Source organism: Natrix helvetica (assembly GCF_964273705.1).
Source record: "Natrix helvetica genome assembly, chromosome: 6".
NCBI classification, from domain to species: Eukaryota; Metazoa; Chordata; class Lepidosauria; order Squamata; family Natricidae; genus Natrix; species Natrix helvetica.
The window spans coordinates 200,034-224,295 of record NC_138553.1 but is presented as its reverse complement, the minus strand read 5'-3'; the positions used below and the strand labels follow the sequence as shown (position 1 = coordinate 224,295).

At 57.6% G+C, this 24,262-nt stretch overlaps 4 protein-coding genes across 17 annotated transcripts in view; 3 read left to right on the top strand and 1 right to left on the bottom strand.

Annotated features, from left to right (window-relative positions):
• The first annotated feature begins 60 nt into the window (after positions 1–60).
• Positions 61–2,362, top strand: GCC1 (GRIP and coiled-coil domain containing 1). Its single transcript, XM_081958305.1, has 2 exons — positions 61–663; positions 743–2,362. The coding sequence occupies exons 1-2, from the start codon at positions 85–87 to the stop codon at positions 2,045–2,047; spliced, it is 1,884 nt and encodes a 627-aa protein (XP_081814431.1). The 5' UTR covers positions 61–84; the 3' UTR covers positions 2,048–2,362.
• Positions 2,363–3,462: 1,100 nt separating this feature from the next.
• On the top strand, positions 3,463–8,768 carry LOC309394704 (uncharacterized protein). The gene is made up of 8 exons (XM_081958206.1): positions 3,463–3,602; positions 5,071–5,114; positions 5,698–5,761; positions 6,936–7,076; positions 7,368–7,451; positions 7,942–7,997; positions 8,095–8,226; positions 8,315–8,768. Exons 1-8 carry the CDS (start codon positions 3,558–3,560, stop codon positions 8,451–8,453), a joined length of 705 nt encoding a protein of 234 aa, XP_081814332.1. The 5' UTR covers positions 3,463–3,557; the 3' UTR covers positions 8,454–8,768.
• Positions 8,769–8,905: 137 nt separating this feature from the next.
• DENND6B (DENN domain containing 6B) lies at positions 8,906–20,128 on the bottom strand. The gene is made up of 21 exons (XM_081958205.1): positions 20,002–20,128; positions 19,888–19,926; positions 19,759–19,801; positions 19,544–19,653; positions 19,361–19,441; positions 19,095–19,200; positions 18,819–18,898; positions 18,639–18,701; positions 18,051–18,106; positions 17,608–17,730; positions 17,331–17,426; positions 17,156–17,250; positions 16,883–16,948; positions 16,659–16,723; positions 16,085–16,174; positions 15,877–15,930; positions 15,637–15,746; positions 15,168–15,270; positions 14,864–14,938; positions 11,945–12,054; positions 8,906–9,120 (listed from the first exon to the last, which is right to left on the bottom strand). The coding sequence occupies exons 1-21, from the start codon at positions 20,125–20,127 to the stop codon at positions 8,955–8,957; spliced, it is 1,857 nt and encodes a 618-aa protein (XP_081814331.1). The 5' UTR covers position 20,128; the 3' UTR covers positions 8,906–8,954.
• Positions 20,011–24,262, top strand: part of PPP6R2 (protein phosphatase 6 regulatory subunit 2) — a 54,889-nt gene continuing 50,637 nt past the window's right edge. For 10 of the 14 annotated variants that reach the window (XR_014175771.1, XR_014175772.1, XR_014175773.1 and 7 more), the window contains exon 1: positions 20,011–20,304. Coding sequence is in view for 7 of the 14 variants with exons in the window: in XM_081958201.1 (XP_081814327.1) it covers positions 20,147–20,304 (158 nt within the window). In the remaining 7 variants the exon portion in view is untranslated. Of the gene's footprint in view, positions 20,305–20,327; positions 20,349–24,262 lie in introns of those variants that run through there. The other 4 variants (XM_081958196.1, XM_081958203.1, XM_081958195.1 and 1 more) reach the window with 4 other exon arrangements.

Here is a 24,262-nt window from a genome sequence, read left to right as displayed (position 1 = left end):
TCCCTCCCGGCGGCCACCGCGCGCCAGGGGGCGGGCCCGCGCAGGCGCGTGAGGGCTCGCCGTGGGGGCCGTGGGGCGCGGGCGATGGAGGCGGCGGCGGAGGGTCCGGGGCGGCGGGAGCTGCTGGCGACGGTGGCGGCGCAGGAGGAGCAGCTGCGCGAGTACCGGGCGCGGCTGCGGGACCTCGTCCGCGCTCACAAGGGGCTGCTGGCGGAGCGGGCGGCGCTGGAGGCCGGCCTGGGGGCGCTGGCGGGGCCGGCGGCCGAGGGCACGGCGGGGGAGGCGGCGGCGGCGGAGGGCGAGGCGGCTGGGGGCGGCCCCGAGGCGCGGCTGGGGGCGGCGCTGGCCACGCTGGCGCGGGAGAAGGCGCGGCTGGAGGCCAGCTGGCAGGCGGAGCGGCGCGGGGCGCGGGCGGAGCGGGAGCGGCTGGAGGCCGAGGCCCAGGAGGCGCGGGGGCGGCTGGCGGCGCAGCAGCGAGACCGGGCGCAGGAGCAGGCCGACCACGCCGACATGCTCCGGGAGCTACAGCGGCTGCTGCAGGACGAGCGGGCGCGGCGGCACGAGGCGGAGCTGGGCCTGGAGGAAGAGCCGCGGGAGCTGCGGGCCGAGCTGGAGAGCTTGCGGGGCCACTTCCAGGCTCAGCTGCTGCAGGAGGCCGGCAAGGTGGGCGCGGCGGGGACCCCCTCCCCTCCCCTCCCCTCCCGCGGGCGGGAGTGACAGCCTTTCCTCCTTGCCCCCCCAGGCCGCCCAAGCCGACGAGCACCTCCGGATGGGAGAGCAGCGCCGGGCCGCCCTGGAGGCCCGGATTTCCGAGATGTCTGAGCTGCTGGGCGCCTACGAGAAGGCCAGGCAGAAGGACCAGGCTGCCATCCGGAAACTGAAGGACCGTGTTGTCCAGCTGGACCTCGAGAACAAGACCTTGGCCATCGCTGCCTCTGGCCACACCGCTGTGGGCCTCGCCCTGGAGGATAGCCACCTGGACGCCAACGTGCTGAGCGACAAAGTGGAGAAGCTGACGGAGCTGGCGCGAGTGGCCGCTGAACATGCCCCCTCTCTCGTGGGGGACGTTGAGGCTCTCTGCCTGGCTCAACCCCCGAAGGATGCAGAGTCTGGGGACGGTGAGAAGGCCACCGTGGGCTACTATCAACAGGAGCTCAAGCAGCTGAAGGAGGAGTTTGAGAGGTACAAGGTGAGGGCGCAGGTGGTCCTGAAAAGCAAATCGGCCAAGGATGGAAACCTGGCCAAGGAGCTGGAGGAGAGCCAGGAGCAGCTGTCAGAGCTGAAGGAGAAGTATGTTTCCCTTCGCCTGTCCTGCGAAGCGGAGGCCAAGCAGCACCAGGAGCAGCTGGAGGCCAAGCGGCGAGAAGTGGCTCTCCTCCAGCAGCTCCATCGCCAGGAGCTGGAGCAATGCCTGTCGGTGGGCCGGGAGAAGGCCCTCCGGCTGGAGGAGGAGATGCACAAGCAGCGTGACCGGGCCCTGGCCATCCTGGCAGAAAAGGACCAGGAGCTGCAACAACTGAGGGTCCTGGCCTTGCCCTTAGGGCTGCAGGCCCCCAAAGCAGCCACAGGGCCGGTTAATGGTGGCAGCGGCAGCGCCCACAGTGACAGTGGGGTGGGTGATGATGCTTTGGAGCCCCTGACCCTGCCTCTCCCTGCCCCCAATGAGCCCACCTTCCTGCTGTACACGGAGCAGCTGGCTCGGAAGGAAGTGGAGGTCTTGGCCCTGAAGAAGCAGAAGCACCAGCTGGAGATGGAGGCTCACCAGTTGCAGGAGAAGCTGCTGGAGGAAGGAGAGAAGCACCGAGAGGAGGTCTCTCTGCTCCAGGGACACATTCAGAAGACCTTCAGGGACCAGAGCAGAGAGGGAGCTAACCTGGAGTATCTCAAGAACATTTTCTACAGGTTCCTGACTTTGACAGATTTGCTAGGACGCCAGCAAACCCTGACAGCCATATTGACTATTTTGCATTTCAGCCCAGAAGAGAGACAGGTTGTCCTGAGCCACGTGGGCGGAAGCAGCAGCTGGTGGCTTTCAGGGAAGAGATGAAACACCCCCCCCCCCATGAGAGGGTTGGGTTCATAATGTGGCTGGCTTCCCCATTCTGGCCTCAGAGCAAGCAGTGGCCATTCCTAGCCGTTGGATGGGGAGGCCACAGCACCAGCCAGGGCTCCCAGGTCAGATTCCAGCCTGAATGTAGGGCCTCCCTGGGGCTGCAGGGATTCAATTTGAGGTCTTTGTTCTTTTTAAAGGGCTCCTTTCAGGAGTCTGGCCAGTGTTTGTTTCAATGTTTGTGCCAAATATGACGGGGGAAATCCTCTGGACTCTCGAGCTGGCCAATAAAGCATCGGCAGTTGAAGCCTCTCCTGTGAGTGCCTGGGCTTGAAACAGATCCCGGCCTTCAAACGGAGGCCCCAAGTGTTCCCTCAAGCACTGCTGTCCACCTCAGGGCATGGAGATGCCACAGTCCATGGAGGGGTTGGTGAGCTTCTCCAGCCACTCTGGGCCAGAAGATGCTAAGATTTCACATGACCTCGAGTGGGGCTAGGAGCAGGCGGTGGGGGGGACGGGACGACACGATCCAGAATCCCAGCTCTGCCTGCTTTCCCTGCCTCTCCATGCTCTCCCACCACCAGGCAGAGGTTTCCTCCCCCTGGGAGTGGCTTGTGCTTGGGTAGCCTGCCCTGTTGTCATCGCTCCCTGTCACCCGCCAGAGTGGAGCTGCTGCTAAGGCCCTCAGGCAAACCAGGACTGCCACTCAGCTGGTAGGCCTGTGTTGAAGGAGCTGCCCACTGGTGCCCTTGTGGCTGAGAGGGGTCACTTGGGGAAGGGGCCTCCTGAGGGAGGAGGGTGGGCTTAGGCTAACTCTGCACAGGTTTTAGGGCCCCTTCTGGTTGGCTCAGTTCGCATCCGGTATTTTCCAAAAGGCCTAGCGGGGAATGTGCTTGAATGGTTCCGTGGAAGTTCACCTGACGGCTGGTTACGCGGTGCCAAGACAGCCTGTGGCTGAATTGAAGCAGCGACCCATTGAGAGGGAGGGGTTGGCAGACTCCCCTCTCACCCATCGGGCTCAGGGGCCAAATGTGGGCACTGTTTCCCCCTCCCTCCCATTGGGGGGCTTTTTAACCTGACGGTTTAGCGCCAAAGGTGGGCCGGGCTGCAGCCTTGATCCAGAGGGTAGCTTGCCGGGCGTGTTCTTGATGGGACCAAACCCTGCCGAGGCCAGGCAGGGAGCCAGCCAGAGAGAGCCCTGAGTGTCTGCTGGAAAGAGTGGGGCCGGCGGAGGGGGTGGGGAGCCAGAGGAGGGTCAGCAGGGCAAGGCAGCTGAAGGCCGCAGGGACGCCTTGAGAAGCCCACCCCCTCCCCTTGTATTCGCTCAGGGACGTAGCCAGGTGAGGCCCTAGGGAAAGGGAGCAGCAAAGCTGTCATCAGGTGCCCTTGGGGCAGTCTTGGGGGGGCGGGGAGGGGGGTGCTTGCGCAAAACAGCTCAGCTGAGAGGGAGGAGTGCCCGAGCGGACAGGGCGAGGTCAGTAGCTGAAGCAGCAGCAGCAACAGCCCCATGGCCGAGGAAAGCAAACGTGGTTTGACCCTGCCGGCTGACCAGGTATGCCCTCCGGGGACTGAGCCCATTCCTAGGGAGAGGCAGCAGTTTGGGGGAGGGCAGAGGGCACCCATTTTGCCAAGTCTGGAAGATGCTGGCTTGGCCAAAGAAAGCCTAAGAACCGTGTGGATTTGTGCCTTTAGGATGTTTGGAATGCAGGTCACTCCACCCACCCACCCTGGCGTTGAATGGGGAGCCAGGCTGGCCTAGGCAGGGCCAGCCAGGGCACCCCTCACCTTACTGAGCTCCAAGACCTCCCCCGTCCACTGCGGGCAGGCAGAGCTCCTCCTCCCTTTCATTCACACAGCCTTTTCTCAGGCCAGGTTGCTACAAGACCTGCCCACTCGGCCAGCAGTTCCCTCCCTTTGGCTGCCAAGGTCAGCCAGGAGCCCACATCCACCCTGGCACTGCACGGGTGGGTGGGTGGGTGGGGGTGGGGAGGTTCTTCCAGGGCAGTCAGCTGGCCTCGCTGTGCCCAAGAGTGGAGGAGTTCTGGGGAAGGCAGGACCACCTTTCCAAAACGGCTGCCGCCTGCTGCTCCCTGCTCTCCACCAGTTTCCGTAGCTCTCAAAAACCCCGGGACCGTAAGAGCCAGGCAGCCGTGGGCCTCCAAAGGAAAGCAGGCTTTATTGCAGATCAGTTTGCAAACTAACCTGAATTTCCCCCCCTTTTTTTCTTTTAATTGGCTAAGCTGCCTTGTAGAGTATTGGAAGTAGACTCTGGAAGTGTTTGGTGAAGCACCCCGTGAGGTGCTGCTTAGCTAGCCGATGGAGTGCGCTGGCCATTAAGCAGAAAGTGTTGCTGACCCTAAGAGCCCGTCCCTCTGCTTCCCCCCTTGGGAAGAGGCACTGTCTCTTCCCATGGAGGACTGGGAGGGGAAAGGTTCTCTAGATCTGCTGGTGATGCAGAACCCAGTGAGAGAGCAGCCTAAAAGGCAATACTCAAAATGAGGTTCACAGGTTGGAGATAGGAACCTAATGCCAGATTTAGTTGAGAAAATGCCAAATTCTTCAGAAGGCATTCAGGGCGCAGGTGAGGGGAACCCTGGTGGTGGCACTTCAGAAGCCATGGATTTTCAGCGTGAAGTGGCTCCAGAGAGGAAAAGTGCAATTTTAGATGGCACCTTCATCAGTTGGACCCCACCGCCTCCTCGTGCAAGTCCAAATTCTTTACCAAGTTAGAAATGGGAAGAGGTTTTCAAAAGCCAGGATGATCCAGGCCCTAGGAAGGTGGGCTCCTGCGGGGAGATGGGGTGGCTGCGCAGCCTTGGGAAAGGCTTGCCAGGGTTGGTGTAGCCGGCCAGCAGACTTTGGGGAGAGGTAAACTGGATGATCCCGGCCTGTTCTCTGCCCGTGCCGAGGGGAACTCCCTGGGGCGCACCTGGCCCAGTTCTGGTGGGCCCTCTCTTCTGGGGTGGGGGCTTTGGTTTGGACTGGATGGCCGCTTCCTGAACTTTCTGCTTCTTCTCAAGATCCTGGTTCTGGTGTGCATCTACCTGGTGACCCTCTCCCTCAGGTGAGCAGAGGGGCTGGCTAAACTCCCCTGCCGGACTTCCAGGGGACAGGGGACTTCCTTGCTGGCTTCCCCGTCTCCAGCAGCCTCGAGAACCAATAAACCCCGGGTCTGAGTCTGGTCTGGTCCTGCCTTCTGTGTGGGAAGCATGGGACAAATTAACTTTCTCTCCTTCATCTGGCTCCCCTGCGAAGGAGGAGGGTGTGCGCCTGGGTGCGACCCAGCCAGCGGAGGCTTCCTGCTGTGGGAGGAGTGCCTAGTAGGGTCTAAGGTCAAAGGCATGGGCTGCAGGGCAGGGTTGGGAAGGAGGAAGGGTAGCGGGAGTCTTATCTCCTCACATCACTTGCGATTGACCCCCCACCCTTCCTGTGGGGTCTGTACCTGGGTAGGCCTCCTGGGGTGCAGGGCCGGAGGGAGATGGTTGATAGATGCTAAGTGGGGGTGGGGGTGGAAGAGGAAAGTCCTGGGACTTCTGCCTGCTCCCAAGGCAAACTTGACTGGAGGGAAGAGGGAGGGGAAAGCCCAGCTTGGGTGGATCTGCGGCGGCAGCCGAGCCCACTTTGATCCCGTTGGGTTTTTCTTTCAGCCTGCTTGGCAGTGGCTCCATTCTGGCCATGGCCGTCCGCCGAAGACAATGCTGCTGTGACCAGGTTTGATGGGTGACCCCCAATGGCCGCCCAGGGTTTGGTAACCTGCCTTATAGTTCACTCTTTCTCTGGGTCCCCACAGGGTACTGAGTTAGAAGACAAGCGGGCTGGGTTGATGCAAGATGTTAATACGCGCGCGCACACACACACACACACACACACACACACCAACCTCAATGAAGCCAAGTCTGGCAGGTGGTAGGTCTTTAACCAGGCTGGTGAAATGAGTTTTCCAGATAGCCTGTTACACTTCGGTTGACGTCTGAAAGTTCGATGCCAATCTCTGCCGTGGCCTCAACTGAATTGCCCTGGGAGGAAGCCACCCTGTCCCTGAGGGCCGCTGCCAAGGGCTGCCCGTTTTCCCTTCGCAGTCTTTCTCTCCTGCTGCTTCATTTACACAACTCTGATGCTGTGTGGTAAAACGCCATGAGGACCAAAAACGGAGGCCGAAGCCCTGCGATTAATGCACAAGCAATTCCACCTGGAGAGCTAATTTGTAGGGAAGGCCATCTGCAGAAATGCCTGCAAGGGCAACAGTGCCCGCTGTGCCCCCGGAGACAGACAGCCCCAATTCACTGCCAGGTATAGGGGAGTCAGACCAGCCGCGTGCCCAGGGCCTCTTTTGGGAATGGGTCCATTTTTATTAACCACGGGGCCATTCTGCCTCCGTGACTGAGCCAGCGCCAACCCTGACAGGCTGAGGCTGCTGCCCCAAGCTGAGTGACATGGCAGCCCTGGTTTTCTGCTAAAAGACTGGCACAGCTGGCTAGGACAGACACAGGGGCTCCTTGAAAAAATGGTGAGGTATCTTCACTTGAGAAAGGCATAAGGTATAAGGGCTCCTGCCTTGGGCGTGGGGGGTGGACTAGAAGGCCACCAAGGTCCCTTCCAGCCCTAGGGGAGTAGGGCAGGCTCCCCTGCAGATGTTTGCCTTGTCCAAATGTAGCTGCATTCCGCTCCCCCCTCCCGAGTGAGATTGAAACGGAAGCCCTGTCCATCCAGACCTGGGAGGCTGCCTCGGCTGTGGGAAAAGGCTGGAGCAGCTCGGGAAGCCCCGCTTTGGATGCCAAGAGTGAGCGCCCCTGGACAGAAGCTGTGCTGCAAGGGGCACAGAAAGGAGGGCGGCTCTGCCTGCTGGTTGGCTGGATGAGGCTTCTGATCTGTCTCTTGTCCACAGCTCCGGCCTCTCGTCGTCCTCTCACTCGCTGACTTCCTGGGTGCTGCGGTGCTGATCCCCACCATGGCCATCCACCTCCTCCCCAGCCAGCACTTTGGGGCGGCCCATGGCTTCTGCCTGTACGGGCGGATGTTTGGCATGGTAACTCTGGGGTGGCAGAGTTGGGGTGGCAGGTCTATATGTGTGGGGGGGGGGAACCCAGTCCGTGTTGGAGAGGGTGGCTGGTGGGTCAGTCCCGAGTCCTCCAGCCGGGCAGAGGGAAGATCCCTTTGCCTCCTCATACTGGGGCTGGACGGGTGGGGTGGGAGATTGGGGACCACTCCCTCCTCTCCTCTTTGGCCCCACCTAAGAGCCCGAAGCCTAGGGAAGAGAGGTTTCCGCAGGGAGCCGCCTCTGTTGCAGCTCACGTCTGCCTCCCCTCCTGCCCCTCAGATGTTCTACGCCATCTCTCTGCTGATGGTGCTGGTCTACGCCTGTGAAGTGAACTGGGCGGTCAGAGGCTGGAGAGTGACTCAGGTATGGGGGTCTCTGGGGTGCAGCCCCAGTACTCTTCCCCCTCCCACTTCCTTCGCCCTGCTGCTGCTGCTGCTGGAGCCCTGTGCCGACTTGCTACCTGAGGATGTGGATGGGCAGAGGCTGGAGAGGGAGTTTGAGAGCAGCTCTCTGCCCCCCCCCCCCAACCTCATCCAGATAGGACAGCCTAGGCAGGAGGGGGGCCCAGCCAGTCGGCCCCACCCTTGGGCAAAAGCCCTTGTGGCACCTGGGCTCCCTGCATCTCCAGTTCTGAAGTCCCTATTAAGGGTGTCTGTCTGTCCGCCTGTGTACATGCATGCACGTGTGTCTCCGAGGAACTGCCTGAGCCCCGCGGATGAGACTGTGCCTGGCATTCCAGTTTAGATGGGAGCTGGGTTGCCTCTGCCGCCTTTTCCCAAGGCCAACGCTCCTCTTCGCCATGCCCACAAGAGCATCCTTCTGTTGGTGCTCCAACTCTATTTCTCTTTCCCAGGAGGACAGCTCCTGCTGCCCCAGGTTCCAGCTGGCTCTGCCCTATACCCTGGCTTGGTAGGTAGAGTGCAAGGGAGCCTGCAGGATGGCCGGTGGGTGGTGGTGTCCCCGGCCCTCCAGGGCCCCTCCCCAGAGATTTCCCTTTGCCTCCCAGGTTGCTCCCTTGCCTGGTAGTTCTGGCCCTGATGGTCCTAAGCAGAGGGCCCCTGAGTGGCGAGGCTCTCCTCCAGCCTTGGCCCCAGGCAGGCCAGGACTCCTCGGGGGCCTCCAATCTCTCCTGTTCCAGGTGGGCATCTTCCCCTCCCCTGGGTCCCAGAGGGTTAGGGTGGGTCCTGGGCTGGAGACCCTTCTCACCTTCCTCCTTCCCCTTGCAGCTGCCTGATTCTCATCCACCTCTCCCATAACTCCTGCTCTAAGGTATGTCAGCCTTGGGCCATCTGTGTCCTCCACTCTCCCTCTGTGTTGAGCCGGGGTGGGGGTCTCAAAGCATCCCTGACCAATGATGGCCAGTGAAGGGCAGCCTCCATTGTCCCAGGCAGTTGGCGTCACTGGTTGGTTGCTGTTAATGAGCTGCAAATGCCTCCTCCTCCTCCTCCTCCTGGGACTTCTAAGTAAAACGGAGGCTGGGACTGATGGCAGGGGAGTGAGCAGCTGGCGAGTAGACCCACGTTTTGTAATTCCTCTCCGAGATGCCCCTCAGGGGGTCCAGGCAGTTGCAAGACGAGTCTCCAAGGGGTGGCCACCATGCTCAGATTGTGGCTGTTGCCTTTAAAGGACGCTGGGTTTCTTTCCTTCCTTTTCTACTCCCTCCCTTTTGGAAATGGTTCACTGCCTTTTAGCCATTACAAACTTTGCATCAACAAATTCCACAGCACTGGGAAAATTTCCTTCCATACTTAGCAAAATAATGTTTAAAGGCAATTTTGAGGAAATGAAATGTACAGGTTAACCTAGGTGGGTTGTTATCTCCTGACACCCTCAATGGTGACATTGAGGAGGGCTACATGTAGATTTTCACGGTAGATTTTCACGGGTATAGTTATGCAGGTCTTGGCGTATTTGGGTCTTTTCCCCTGTAAGATTGACAGTATCTTGGCGACATTTCGATGAGGTCACACTCGTCATCTTCAGGCTGGCTTCGTGCTTATGCGAGCAAAGCGTGATCGGAGCTGCCGTTTTTCTATAAATATAGATGTGTGTGTGTGGAATGTTGGCTTTGTTGCTTTAAATGGATTGGTTGGCTGTGTTTTCACATCTTGATTGGTTGATGAAATTGATGTTTGATGAGGGTGATTGGTGATGGTGTCCTGTGTTGTTCTGGGTCCGGTGTCGGTTTTCGTGGCTGGGACTCGTTTGTTGACTAGGGCTGGTTTCCAGATGTCTGGTAGGCAGGAGGTATCGTCACGTTTATTCATGTTTTGGGGGTGTTTCTCTATTTTGATAGCTTCCATAATTATACTCTTGTTGAAGTGTTCTGTTTTGGAGAGTAATTTGGTTCCTTCAAAATCAATTTAATGTCCTGTTGCTTTAAGGTTCTGGAAAAGGGAGGAAGTTTTTTCTTCTTTTCTGACTGTGTTCTTTGGGGTTTCTTAAGATGTTGGCTATAAAAACCTCCCACAAGACAGACACACACACACCAAAAAACTCCACAGACTAGAAAAACACCAGAAGCCAAACTCCCCTCCATAGCAACTCATGAAACAAAAAGTACACAACATATCAAACAGAACCCTCACCACAGCAGAAACCAATGTCCTTTCCAGAGAATTCAACTTTGCAGTAGCCCCTAAACACATCCCCACTGAAGACATCATATGTGGAGTTGAAGCTACACTCACCAAAATCAACCCAGATGAAACCAATAAAATCAGACTTGCAGTCAGCAACCTCTTTTGCTCCAGTAATCCACCCAGAAGCAACTTACAGCAACAAGAACAAAAGGCACCCACCAACCTGAGGAAAGACAACAACATAATCATTCTCCAAGCAGACAAAGGTAACGCCACAGTGGTGATGAACACATCTGACTACCAAGCCAAACTATCCAACCTACTCCAAGACCCTGCTTACAAACCTCTAAACACAGACCCCACCACCTACCTGGAAAAAACCACCAAAACCAAAATAAAAGCCTCTCCCATCAGTGAAGAGATCCAGCAAAGAATCATCCCCAGGGAGAAATCTTCCAGATGCCCCAAACTCTATGGCCTCCCCAAGATATACAAAGAAGGAACACCACTCAGACCCATTTTCAGCTCCATAGGCTCCCTTCTACAGAATCTTGCCAAATTCTTCGCCAAACAACTCCAACCCTACGCAGAATCCATCACCTCACACGTACAAAACTCACTCCACTTCATAAAAAACAATAAAGAAACAAAACCTACAACCCAGCGACCTACTTGTGAGCTTCGTGTCATATCCCTCTTCACCCAAGTGCCTATAAAAGAAGCCTTGACAGCTATCCAGCAGAAACACAACCCCCCCAAACACATCCTGAACCTGACCAACCACTGCCTAACCAACATATACTTCATCCATAATGGACAAAAATACAAACAGATAGAAGGAACACCCATGGGATCACCCCTCTCACCCGTCATCACAAACTTATACATGGAACATTTTGAAACTAACGCCTTAGATAAATCTGAACACAAACCCAAACTCTGGCTTATTAGATATGTTGATGACACTTTCGTGATTTGGCCACACGGGAAAGAAAAACTGGACAACTTCCTCACACATCTCAACAGCCTACACCCCAAAATACAATTCACCATGGAAATAGAAGCAAACAACCAAGTTCCCTTTCTGGATGTCCTAATCTACAAAAAACCCAATGCCTCCCTAGGACACACCATCTACCGGAAAAAAACACACACCAACTGCTACTTAAATGCACAATCCCATCACCACCCTGTACAGATCAACTCTGTAGCCAACACCCTCATCTCCAGAACCAAACGCCTAGCCGACAAAGACCACCTGAAAACTGAATTACACACTCTCACAACCGTATTAATCTCCAACGGATTCCAAAGAAAAACAATTATCAACCTAATCCAAAGGGAGACTCCCCCCATAAACCAAGACACAGAACAGGACAACGGCATTGCCCTCCTCCCTTACATCAAAGGCACCACAGATAAAATAAGCAAAATTCTTCACAAACAGAAGACAGCCTTCAATACTGACCAAAAAATAGCCAACATTTTAAGAAACCCCAAAGACAAAATCCAGCTAGAAAACCAAGCAGTCTACGAAATACCATGCAAAATCTGCCCTGCAACATACATAGGACAAACAAACAAGCAGGAGAATAAATGCACGCATCACAGAACACAAGAATGCAGTAAGAAAAAAAGAAAAAACTTCCTCCCTTTTCCAGCACCTTAAAGCTACAGGACATGAAATTAATTTTGAAGGAACCAAATTACTCTCCAAAACAGAACACTTCAACAAGAGTATAATTATGGAAGCCATCGAAATAGAGAAACACCCCCACAACATGAATAAACGTGATGATACCTCCTACCAGACATCTGATAAAAGTGATGATACCGCCTACCAGACATCTGGAAACCAGCCCTAGTCAACAAATGAGCCCCACCCACCACCCAGACCATTACAACACGAAACAACAATAGACACACAGCCAGCACCAATCAGCACCAATCTACCAATCATGATACAACCACACAACTAATCATTCCACTTACTGAAACAAAGCCAGCACTCCACCCCCCACCACCAAGATTTATAGAAAGACAGCAGCTCCGATCACACTTTAAGCCCAAAACCCAGCCTGAAGATGGCAAGTGAGACCTCGCTGAAAGGTTGCCAAGACAATCTCAAAAAAGACCCGAATACAACAAGACCAGCAGACGCGCACACACACACACACACACACAAGGGGAAAGCCATTTCTTGATGTATGTTCTCCTTTTACCATATTCCAATGCTGCTGCCCAGGCCCCCAGGCGCTCAGGCCCCCCTCTCACCCCTCAGCACTCCAGCAAGGAAAGCAGCATCTTCTTCCTGGCGTTTGTGGCCTTGGTTGTGTCTGCTTGCGTGGTAAGTGAGGCATGAGGCTGTCCTGTTCCGTGGACCTCTGGGGGTGAGAGAAACAAGATGGAGATAGATTGGGGAAGGGGCTTGCTTACTAAGCTAGAATCTGCCCAGACCCAACGAAGACAGAGAGCAGGCAGCTTTGCTTTTCCTGAAGCCCCAGGGGCTGACCGGAAGGGGCTGGATCCAGGGGCTGGGTTGACGCATCTGGCTGAGGCAGGGCTCCCCCTCCTTTAAAGGGCTGCTGGGAGGCCAGGCCAGCTCGCCCACCCACCCACCCTCCCTGAGCCCAAACCAAGCCAGTGGCAAAAGGGCTGCCACCTTGTCGCTGGCTTTATTTCAGGGCCAACGAAGCCATCCCTGGTGCCAAGAAAAGAAACTCGAGTCTATTGCGCTTAAAACGTTATTGCCTGGACTTAAATTTTGAGTTTGTTTTAGGGTGGAGCTTTACAATCCGTGGCAGAGCTCTGTCAGCAAGGCAGGTGGCTTTGTGGGAGACATCCTCCCTCTCCCCCCCATTGGCTGCCGGGGCGGGTGTGGAGGCTCTGGCTCCCCAAAGGCCCCACGGAGGTTGCCCTCTGCTCCCCCAGGATTGGATGTGGCCTTCCTGATGCCACTGCCCTTCCTGGACAGGTTCTCTACTGCAGGGTGAAGAGGTGGCAATGCCGGGACCGGCACGGGTTGCAGAGTGAGGGTCTTGCCGGCAGAAGCCGTGTCACCCGCAGCTTCCAGCTGGTCCTCGTGCTCTGCTGGATGCCAGGTCAGTGGCCTGTGCCCGTTTTCCAGCTGGCCTTCTCAGTCCAGCCTACCTGCTGCCAAGCGCTTCACCCACCATGTGGACAGGGGCCAGCAGGCTGAGCAGAGGCAGTGACCGGCCGCCTTTCTTGTCCACAGCTTGCCTCCTTGTGGTGCTATCATTCACCGGCCTGCAGCTCTCCAGCCTTTTCCCTCTCTTGGTGGCCACAGTGAGTAGGGGGAGGGGAGGAGAGGAACCTCCTCTAGTGGTCAGCAGAGACCCCTGCAAGGGAATCACGGCCAACTTCTCTGCCCTGCCCAGGCCCTGACTGCCCCCCTGCAGGGCTTCCTGCACAGCCTGGTCTACGGCTGGTTGAGGGGCAGCTTCCGCCAGGAAGTTGCGGGTGAGCGGCTCCCACTGTATTGTTCACCGGACCTGAAGGCTTCCTTCGATGACTCCTTGGCTGCATCTGTCTAGCCCCGAAAGCCTCTCCGGCTCCAGATGCACACGAGAGGCACCCCTTGAATAACAGAGCTGGAAGGGGCCTCAGAGGTCTTCTACTCCAACCCGCTGCATCAGCAGGAGGCCCTGCATCCTTTCAGGCAAACGGCTGTCCTTCTGCTCAATAAAATGTACACGGAACTTCACCCCACGGCCTCCCTTTAATGGGGGTGGGGGGCAGCCCTCTTGTTTTGAATCATGGCTGCAAAGTCTCGGGGCTGCTTGGCTCCAGCCAGCCAGGTCCCCCTTTGAGGACAAACAGTGCAGCCTGTTGGGGCCCCGAATGTGCCTTCCGCCCAGCACCACCCAGACCCTGAGGCCAGAGGCAGGGCTGCCCCGGCAGAGTCCCTGAAGCCCAGGTCCTCCCGTAACTTCAGACCTGTGGGCAGAGCCAAGCCTCCCTTCCGCCTTGAGGGGTATCCTGCTGCCTCTGAGACCCCTAAAAGGCTGAGGAGGTGGGAGAGCATCGACACAGTCCCCCCGCACCTTCCTTGTTCCAAGCCCTTGCTCCCTCCTGGCCTCTTGGGGGCCAGAACGAATCTTTGTGGTCAAGGCTGGGGGAGGGGGGCCTTTTCCTCCCCTAGCGGCTCAGCCAAGCAGCTGAAAGGCGGGGGGATGGGGGGGACGCTCCCGCAAAGGCCCTGGGGTCTTCCAGTTGCCCACGTGGGCTGGAGATGGGGAGAAAGAAAAACCCTTCGTGTCGCACAAGCATCCACTCCAGGCTTCCATCTGGCGAGCTTTTATTAGCCAACTCCCTGTTGACCCCCAGGCTTGCCCTGGGCGCTTTGCAGAGAGGGTTCTGCTGCCCTTCTCTGAAAAGACGGATTCCAGGAGTGGGAACTGTGTTGACATAAAAAGTGTAAGGAATCTCCCAAGGAAGCTCAGCGGAGGCCCCTGCTGATAATTCAGCTTTATTAGCTTCTCTAGAGGACACACAACCACCGTCCATCGCACAGCCACACATGTCAACTGCGCCATTCTGCTTCCACCCAGTCTTGGCACCTTCTCCATTCGAGTCTCAGGACCGATCCTCTGCTATAAAGGCCTCAAAGGGCCCTCTCCCCCCTGAATTGCCCACCCTCCTCGTGAGCTGCCCCCTTCAGCTGGCACTGGCTGTTTCCTGGCCACACAGAATGGCTCGGAGGTCCTCGGGCAGCGACTGGGCCACAAGGGCAATGTGCTGAACCACTCGCTGGAGCGTCTCCTCTCTGGCGGGGAGGCCTCGGTTCCTGGCTTGGACCTGCACGGAGGAACCAACCAGACAGCCATGCCCCTCCTCCCAGGCAGCGGTCCTGACAGGAGCCCTCTGGATGGAGGTCGACCGAAAAGGCTTCCCAATACTCTTGCCCCTCCCTCCCCAGTAGGGGAAGCCCCACCCAGTTGCTTTCCAGGCAACGGTTGCAGTTGCCTGGTGTGTGTGTGTGTGTGTGTGTGTGTGTGTGTGTGCACGTGTGCGCGGTCATCATACATACCGCCAATGAGTCCATTCCTGGAAAGGCTGAGATGCTACAAGCTACCTTGCACTCCCCTCCCCCTTTCTGGCTCCCCTGCAGAGTGACCAGCGGTCGGGGGTGGTAGTGGGGTAGCTGGGTGGGGCTGAGGGAAAGCCGCTTACCAGCTTCTCTTGGAGCTTCAGCACCAGGTCCACGGCCTCAGCCTCCGACTTGTCCATCATCCAGGCCCTGACATCCTAAAGGAAGAGGAGCAGAGACGGGACCCCTCCTGCTCTTGCTCTGCGCAGTTGGGCCAAGCAGGAAGGCCCGGACTGAGACCTCTGAGACTGGGGCGCTTCACCTCCCCCCCCCCCCCCGGCTGCTCTAGAGCCTTGCCCCAAATCGAGTGGACAGAGACCGGAGGCAGGGAGAGGCCCCTCACCCATTCAAGTGCCACCCCCCTCCCCAAGCAGTCTTCCCACCCACCGCTTCAGCGATGGCCTCCAGGTGCAGAGCTTCCAGCTTATGCCTCATCTCTCGGTGCCTCTGGCGAAACCAGCCATCGAAGTTGGGCGACTTAAAGAACCGCCTGTTGGGGGAGGTGAGGACAGGGAGGGAGGGTCAGCCCAGAGGAGCCTCACACTGGACAAGCTTGGCAGGAGCCGACTTGGGCCAATTTGAAACTGCAACCCGCTTGGGGACTCCCTTGTGCAGAGTCCGGTTCTTCCCTGGCGCAAGACCTTCGCTGGAGACGTGTGAATCCTGCCAGCGGAGCTTCTGTCTTCTTGTCCCAGGCAGAGGTGGGGATCAGGGAGCAAGGCGGGGTGGGGGTGAGGGCATCCCATCTCTGGGCGGAATCTCCCGGATGGAGGGGGGGGGTTGCTCTGTGCCCACAGGTCGGCCTCTTTGACCTAGAGGAGGAGGGGCTCTGAGGGGGCCTGGGCGACTCTTCTACCTGTAGAGGGCAAGCCAGTCTCCCTTGAGCGCACAGGTGAGCCGGGGCCCAGCCTCTTCCAAGCTCCTCAGGAAGTCCTCCTGATGGAAAGGGCGGATCCGAGGGGGAGTCTGAGGATGGGGGAGAGAGGGAGAAGCAGTCCTGCTGGGCAGCCAGAAAGCGAGCCCCACCCCCAGCACAGGCAGCCATTGCCCAAGGTCAGGGCTGTCCCTAAGACAGGGGAGCCGGGAAAGGCCTTACCTTCCATGGGGTGATGGTCCTCTGCAGAGGCATCAGGCTTGCCATGTACTGCTCCTAGGGAGGAGGAGGAGGAGGAGGTGGTGGCAGACGTCAGGTGGGGGTGGAGTTTCTCACGGGGGACAGTGGGGAGCTAGCTGTTCCTCCCTATTGCCTTGGCTCCTCCCAGCCACAGCCACCCACCTCCCCTCTCCCCCCCCCCCATACTTACCAGGGGGATGATGAAGCTCTGGGTGAGCTCCAAGAGCTGGCGCCTCAGCAGGACGCTCTGGGCCTCAGACGGGCGCTTCTTCTGGATGCCCTGTGGAGCATGGCAGGGCTCAGCCAAGATTCACCAGCCCTGCCCTGCCCTCTGCCCAGGGGGCGCCCAGGGTGGCTTCTCTTGCTCACTGGTTCAGAAACACCAGGGAGGGGGAAACCATGCAGGCCTCGCCTGTCCAGGGTGGGAGGGAATGGCCTGAGGAGCAGATGCTGCAAGGCAGGGAGGGTCAGCCCTACCCCTACCCCTCCTTTCAGGCCAGGCCGGGAAAGGCTCTGCTGGAAACCCTCCGACCCTCCCCCACCACCTTTGTTCCTGCAGAGATGCTGGGGGGGGGGGGCAGCCTTGGGCCCGAGGGGGCTGCGGTGGCCGACTGTCCCTAGAGGAAAGGGGAGCAGGTGTCCCCCTCCCCTCCTCCGGCAGGGCAGCCTCCCCCTGCCCCTTATGATTTCCTTGGGACTCTGCCAAGGGAGGAGGCCCAGGAGAGCTTGCAGGCCCAAAATTTCAGAATTCGGCTCAGACTCACTTTCAGGAGGGTCTTGATCAGCGTCTTGTCCTTGTGCAAAAATGCTTTGTATGATGTGTAAAGTCCTGAAATGGGGCCAGAAGAGCCAGCGAATCAGAGGAGAGGCGAAGCGGCAAGAGGGGGAAACACCCACCAAGCCAGCTGCAGAACAGGCCAGCTGCTTGGCTGAGGTTCCTGCCTGGGCCTCCCTATCCAGGGAAGAAAGAGGGTCAGCGGGAGCTCACCTGTCTTGGTGTCCAAGATTTTCAGCTTGGCAGGTTTCTTCAGCTTGACCTGCTTGGGCAAGTCCCCTGCATGGGAGTATCAAGACAAGGCAGTGCCAGGCTGGGCGGCCATTGCCGGACCCTTGCCCAGGCCCAATGTGGCAGCTTTCTGCCTGGCAGTGGAGAAGCCATTCCTCCTCCCGCCTCTAACCTCATGCTGAGCTGACTCCCATGCCCACGCTACGGGCAAGCTCTCTTAGGCACCCCCACCCAGAGGGCCCAGCCCTGCCTTACCAGCCATCCGGAGCTCCCCCAGGCGAAGGATGTGGGGCCAGTGCTGCAGCACCTTGATAAAGAAGGGGTTCGTGACGCCCAAGAGCACACTGGGGCTGAGGGGAGCAAGCAGAGGGGTGAGGAAGGGCTTCCTCCCTGGAGGCCCAAGAGGCACCCTGGGCGGGAGGAGACTTACGGGCCCTGGCGACGCGTCGTGTACTCTCTGAACTCGCTGTCGTGAATAGTGAAGTATGGGCGGAAATCGCAGCAGTACTTCAAGGGTGCCAGGCAGCTGTTGGCGGGGGGCGGGGGGGGAGAGGTTGAAGAAAGCAATTCCTGCTTGAGAGCAGCAGAGATGGGTTGGGCTATGGGGAGGCGGGGCTGCCTGGAGAGTGTCCCTTGGCCAGGGCCTCCCTATCGGCCACCGGCAGCTCTGCAGGGAGCAAGCAGGGGACCGCGTGTGAGTCTGGTACCTGGCTAGGGCAAGGACCACCTCGGAGGACATGGCGGGGGAAGGGGCCACCACCACCAGGGGCTCCCCGAGCAGGACGAGCTCCCACAGCAGCTGAACGTGGACCAGCACCGACTGAAAGCACCTGTTCCAAGAGCAGGAAAGGGAGGAGGGCACAGCTGGGCATCGAAGGTGGACACACCAAAGGCTGCCCTCCAGCACTGCACTCAACCACACAGCTCCCAGCCCCCTCTTGGGTCAGGCCCTAGGAACCTCACAAGCGTCCAGCTCCTCAGGTGTGGTGGAAACCCCATCTGGAGTGCTCACAGTCTCTCCCTCCTCCTTTGTGTTTCTGTGGCCGAGGCTTTGCCCCAGGCAGGTATCCTCCCCACCCCACCCCACCCCACAGGACCTGTTCTTGCAAGCAGCAGCAGCAGCAGCAGCAGCAGCAGGGAGAGCCCTCACCTGAAGAGGTCCAGTTCAGCAACACTGGGCAGGATGAGGGGAGCTGGCAGGAGGTTCTGGGCAGGAGAAAAGGAAGAGAAGGGGAAAAGGAGGAAGACAAAGCTGCCCTGTCCCACACGCTAGGAAGGCCTCCCACCTGCCAGCAAAGGGACCTCCCTGGGAAGGGGGGCCAGAGGGCTTGGTCAGCCACGGCAGGGCTTCAAGTGGGGTCTTTCCAAAGGCCCATCTGGTCCATGGGCAAGCCCAGGGGGAAGCCCTCCAGCCCCTGCAGGCTCAGTTTTACAGCCGCTGGCGTCAGGCAAAAGCCGGAAGAGGATGAGCTCGGAGGAAGGACCTCCCAGCAGTGCTGCCAACAGAAAGACGCGCCAGCCTTCCTGGGCAAGCTCCACAGGAGATGCGGCCAGAGAAGCAGCTTCTACTCTGGTGTAATGGACAGAATCTTGCCAATCGGAAGGCACAAACGTCCAGCCATGAGGTTCTTCCCCTGACCGCTGAGTTGCTGGAGGCTCCTCCTCTGAAAAGCCGCTTTTCCCTCCTCGTCCCAAGGTCACCCACAGGGGCCACTGCAGGAAGCCCGCTTTCCCTCACCTCCCAAATCAGCGGCTTGGCAGGGCAGGAGTCGGGCTTGTCCACCTGGGAAGGAATCTTCACCTGCACCACAAAAAGCAGAGGACCAAATGGAGGGCCCTCCCTCAACGCAGCTGTGCTCCGGGCAGGAGGCGGCCACGGAAAGTGGCACCTGGCAGGAAGCTTCCCCCCCCCCAATACCTGAATCACCACTCCCATCACCGGCAAGTTCAGCGTCTGGCCAGGCACTGGGGGCGGCCACTGGTCGATCTCACTGCAGACTGAAAGAAGGGCAAAGGGAAGGGCGGCTGAGGGTGTGTGTGTGTGTGCGTGTGCTGCGACTCTTTCCTTGCTTGGCCCCCTCAGGCCCAGGAGCCAAGAAACATGGGGGGGGAGACCCCCCAGCTTTCCCTCCCAAAGGGCCCCAGGCTGGTGCACAGCCAGCCAGAGGCGTCCCAGCCTCCTGGTGATCCTCACCTGCCTCCAGGCATGGGTCCAGCTTCTCGAAGTACTCGGGGGCGACCAGGTGCAGCAGCGAGTGGAAGAGGGTCACGTAGGGCAGCCGAGTCACCAGGACCAGCGACTGGAGCGAAAGGCAGAGACCCTGAACCCTCCCCCGGGGCGCACCCCCCTCCCTCCCTCCCCACAAGGGGGGCAGCGCTCCTTCCAGGAGGGGAGGGGGGCGTAGGAGCCCCCTCGGCTGGGGCAGCCCCCCCTCCCCTTCCTCCCTCCCCACCGCTGACCTTCTGGAAGTAACCCCTCTGCACGGAGCGGTCGCGGACTTGCCGGAAGAAGACGTAGCCGAAGAGGTGCGCCGGCTCCGGCTGGGGAGAAACAGGGCAGCCCCCTCACCTCCGCCCCGGCAGGGAAAGCGCAGGCGGAGCCCCCCCTCCCCTCCCTTCCGGACGAGGCCTCCCCCGACCCACCTGCAGGCCCGGCGGGGCTTCCCGGCTGCACCACCACTCGCCCGCCGCCTCCCGTCTTCGCCCCGCCGACCGTCGGAAGCGGAAGGTGAACTGAGTGTCCCCGAGGCTCCCTGGAGGCGCAAGCGGCGGTGGGGAGGGTCAGCGTGGGGGCCGCTCCAGCCCCTCCCCCCTCTCCCGCCTGGCTGGCTGGCTGGCGGACTGACGGTCGGACTTACCGGAGTAGGAGTCGGGGAAGGCCAGGTAGCAGACGCTCGTCCTCTGCGGGGGGAGGGGGGGAGAGGGACGTCAGAGGGGGCGAGGGGGGGTCCGAACGCCCCCTCCCCGCCCCCTTCCCCCGCCCGTACCTCCTTCTCGGTCAGGCGTCCCTCCGGCGGGTAGATGCGCTGCGGGAAGAGCAGAGCGACCGTCAGTTCCCTCCCCGGACAGGAGAGACCGTCCCCCGACCCCCCGCGACTCACCTCCAGGGCCTGCCCCAGCTCCAGGTCGAAGGTCACCGCGCAGACGCACTCCAGCCAGGCCGACAGCCGCCCCCACGGCAGTACCACTAGCGGGGAAGGGCCGCCGCCGCCGTCCGGGGCCGCCATTGCCGCCGGCGGAGCACGCATGCGCAGATTGGGCTGGCGGTCCCTCGGTAGGCCGTCCCGCGCGTGCGCGCTTAAACCCCCCCCATCCAGGCCGCCATCTTGCTTCCGGAGCGGCGGCGGCGGGGAAGGAGCGAGCGAGGCGGCCGGTCCGTCAGAGCTGAAGGAGCCGCCTGGCCGGTGAGGGCGCGTCCCTGGCCCCTGTTTGCCCCGGCCTCGTGCAGGTCAGACCGGGTGGGGTGGAGGCGGCCTTCCCCGCGGGCCTCGGAGGGAGGCCGGAGCCCCCCCGTGCCCCGCTCTCCCTGGCCGGCCTCCCGCTCGGCGGCTTTGCTTTCCGGCCCGGGCGCGGCCGGCGTGAGAGGAGGCAGCCGCGGCTGGGGCTTCCGTCGCCCTCCCGGGGGAGCCCGGCTCTGCGTCCGTCCCGCCAAGCCCGTTGGCAGGGGGAGCCCCCGTCCCGCCTCCCGTGGGGGGAGGGCCGCCCGGTTGCACCCCCTCCCACGCCGGAGGGAAACCCCTGGTCCTGGCGTGACCTCTGGGTGGAGGCAGGGTGCCTGGTGGGGTTGCCGGGGGCGAGGCCAGTTCGGGTTGGGGGCGGGCATTGCCGTGTGGGCCGCCTGGGTGCCTCCCCCCCACCCCCTTTCTCTTTATCCCCCCCCCCCCCCAAATCTCCTCCTCCTCTTCCCTGGCAGCCTCCGCTCTCCCCGCCCCCCGCCCCTTTCCCCCGCCCCTCGGCCTTCTTGGCATGAATCCTCACTTCCTTCCATTTCCCAGGAGAGGATAAGAGGCCCCTCGCTTCCCCCCCCCTCCCCCAGGAAGCCTTCTCCCTCTCCCCCCCAAGCCAAGCTCTCTGCTTAAGCGGGAAACCCCATGTGTCTCTGCCTGCAGCAAAGGTCTGCCTGGAAAGACAAAGGGCTGGTCTGGATGAGTCCATGGAACTCTTCACCGGGATGCTCAGGCAGGAGAAGGGGGGCCCTCCGCCTTGTGTTATCGCCTGGGGTCCTAGGAGAACCGACCTCTTGACTCTGAATTTCAGGAGGGCTGGGAGGCTGAACGTGCTCTTCTTCCACTTCCAAGCTTGAGGCCTTTTTTTTTTTTTTTTTGTAATTGTGGAAATTGGAAGCCGGGATGTTTTTAGGTGAAATACTGGAGCGGTGCTTTTGTAAATCCTGGGCCATTGGTCGCCATAAAAGAGTCGTGTTGCCTGCTTTGTTTTCTTAGGCTGGTTACAATTTAGAACTTCCATTAGGTCTGTTTGCGGTTGCAGAGGCGACTTTGAAATAGATAGAAAAATCAAAGGGTCTCGAGCAATACTGGAATTTCCTCTTCTTCTAAACGGGAACCTGATTTTGTCCTCAGTACCGTATTTTTCAGAGTATAAGATGCACCGGAGCATAAGACGCACCAAGATTTTAGAGGAGGAAAACAAGGAAAAACGTATTCTGAACCAAATAGTGTAGTAATATATTATTTAATAAAATGCCAATATAGTAGAATTTTTACAACCATGTGTACTTTTTACAACCATGTGTACTTTTTGCAACAATGTGTACTTTTTGCAATTCTGTAAAGACAACAGCGGTATTAAGAACCATCATCGCTGTCATTAACAAAAGAGGAGAGACTTGAAGATTCAAGCACTCCTCTAATTTTCTGGAAACACCAAGAACTCTTCATCGTCGCTGGTGTCAGAATTTAGGAAGCTCAAGTTGCTCACGATCTCTTCTTCGCTACCTTCATAAATGATATCATCTTCAGTTCCATCTAAGGCATTGCTAATGCCACATTTTTTGAAGGATTGTGTAACAGTTTCATCTTTCACTGACTTCCAGGAGGTTTTCACCCATTCACAAACTTGAGTGATAGTGAGCCTCCTCGTTAGTCCAGAGGGTGTCAGAGCATGATTACCAGCAGCCATCCATTTGTTCCACTCTTCTCGCATGTAAACTTTGAATGGCTTGTTGATGGAAACATCAAGAGGTTGCAACTGGCTGGTAAGACACTCCCCCCCCTCCCCCCGGAATTACAGCTGGCGGGTCTTCACTTCTTTGAATCTTTTCTTAGTGTCGTCAGCAATACGTGCTCTAAACTGGTCAAGCACTAATAAAGCTGGTTTATTTCAGAAGCCCTTCAGGACGTTTGGACCACACTTTTTCAATCCATACTTTCATGCCATGCTCGTCCATCCATCCTTTTTCATGGACATGCACAACAACACCTCTTGGAATCACTTCTTTTGGGAAAGTTTTCCTTTTAAATATTAACATTGGTGCCAATTTGGTGCCATATGCACAGCAAGACAACACAACTGTGTAATGCGTCTTCTCACGTCCTGTAGTTTTTAGAGTTATGCTTTGGGCACCTTTGACATCAACAGCACATCAAAAGTTAGCGGGACTTCATCCATATTCCCAATCTGGCCAATCTCAAAATTATTTCTCCTCCTGGAATCTATCACAAAAGTATGAAAAGACAGAATCTTAGCCTCATACTCTTGGCATTCTTTGTGCAATTCTAGTTTTGGTGCCACATCGCCTCATAAATCGGAAGCACCACGATGGTGTTCCACTAAAATCCCGAATGCCTTTTTCCGTGTAGCAATGGGTTTGGCTTCATACATCACCATTTTTGTGGTGACTGCAAAGCCACTGTTCCGGTGACCTGTGACCCAGTCTCTCATTTCCTCCTCTGATTGTGGCCACTTTGCAGGAAGCCCACAAAAGTTGTGCTTGCTTTTATCTTTTACCTTTTGCAGCTTATCCACCTGTTTCTTCCACTCTCTTATCATCTTTTCAGTTGGAGTCGGTCCAAAATGTTTCTCTGCTGCTCTGTTTCCATGTTCCTCAGCGTATTTCAAGACTTCCAGCTTGAAAGAGATTGTATATGCCTGCCTTTTTGGCTTTGACATTTTTCTGCAAGAAAGAACAATAATGTGTCATTTATAACAATACAGTGCACTGTAGCTGAAACCACATTCCCACACACACATTAGATCATTACACCCTCCCCCCTAAATACAAATGCCTTAGCCTTAACCCTAACCCCAACATGCAAACAGGCAATAAGCCTTAAACCTTAAAACAATAAGCCAAACCCATTGCAAAAGTGCTGACAGCTTTAAGACCTGTGGACTTCAACTCCCAGAATTCCTCCTCCAGTCATGTTACCTCAGGATTGCTGGAACTTACCGGTAAAGTCCACAAGTCTTACAGCTGCCACGTTTGAAGACCCTTGCCACCCCTAACCAGTGCTTACCTGTATGGTGTCAGAGGAGCAGGTGGCAGGCTTCTCCAGGCAGCGTTGTCTGGGGCAGGAAGCAGGTGAGGCAGGCGGCTTATCCAGGCAGCGGTGGGGCAGTGGCTTTGATTTTGCCCAGGAGCAGGTCAGGCTCCTTGGGCAGCAGCGAGGTGGCGGTGGCAGCGGTGGCTTTAATTTAGCCCAGGAGCGGCAGGGCAGCTCGAGTGGTAGGTCATCCTACCTACTTTTGCCACCGTTGCTGCCATTGCTGCCACTCCTGCCACCATACCTCTCATTCCCCCCTCCCATCTGGTATGGCTTATGCTACATTCGGAGTATAAGACGCACCCAGATTTTCAGCCTCTTTTTGGAGGCAAAAAGGTGCGTCTTATACTCCGAAAAATACGGTAATTACAAAAATGAAAGGACAAGACAAGAAAAAGAAAGGGGAAAAAAGCATAAGTCTTACATTTGGGGTTAATGATCCATGTGTAATTTAAAGAAATGGAAAATATTTTGAACATCTATATCCCATAGCTCTATCAATTGTAAATGTTTAACAAACTGTCTCTGACTATGTCTCAAAAAGGCAGTTTGTGTTTACTTGGACAATACCATTCATTAAACATTACTTCAGGACTCTTTGTTTCTTTATTAATTTTTTAGTCCAGTGCTATTTGGCAAACTTACAAATATAATTTATCCAAAGCAAGATAGCTTTTTTGCTATTCAATCTACCCGGTAACCGAACGACTGAAGTTATAACACAGAATAACAGAGATGGAAGGGTTCTGGGGGTCCTCAAGTCCAGCCCCCTGCTCTTATGGCACATCATTTTGTTAGTCTTGGGAAATGCGGGCCACAGATTTACAGTGGATTTCATAAGGAAAGGTTTTAAACCAGT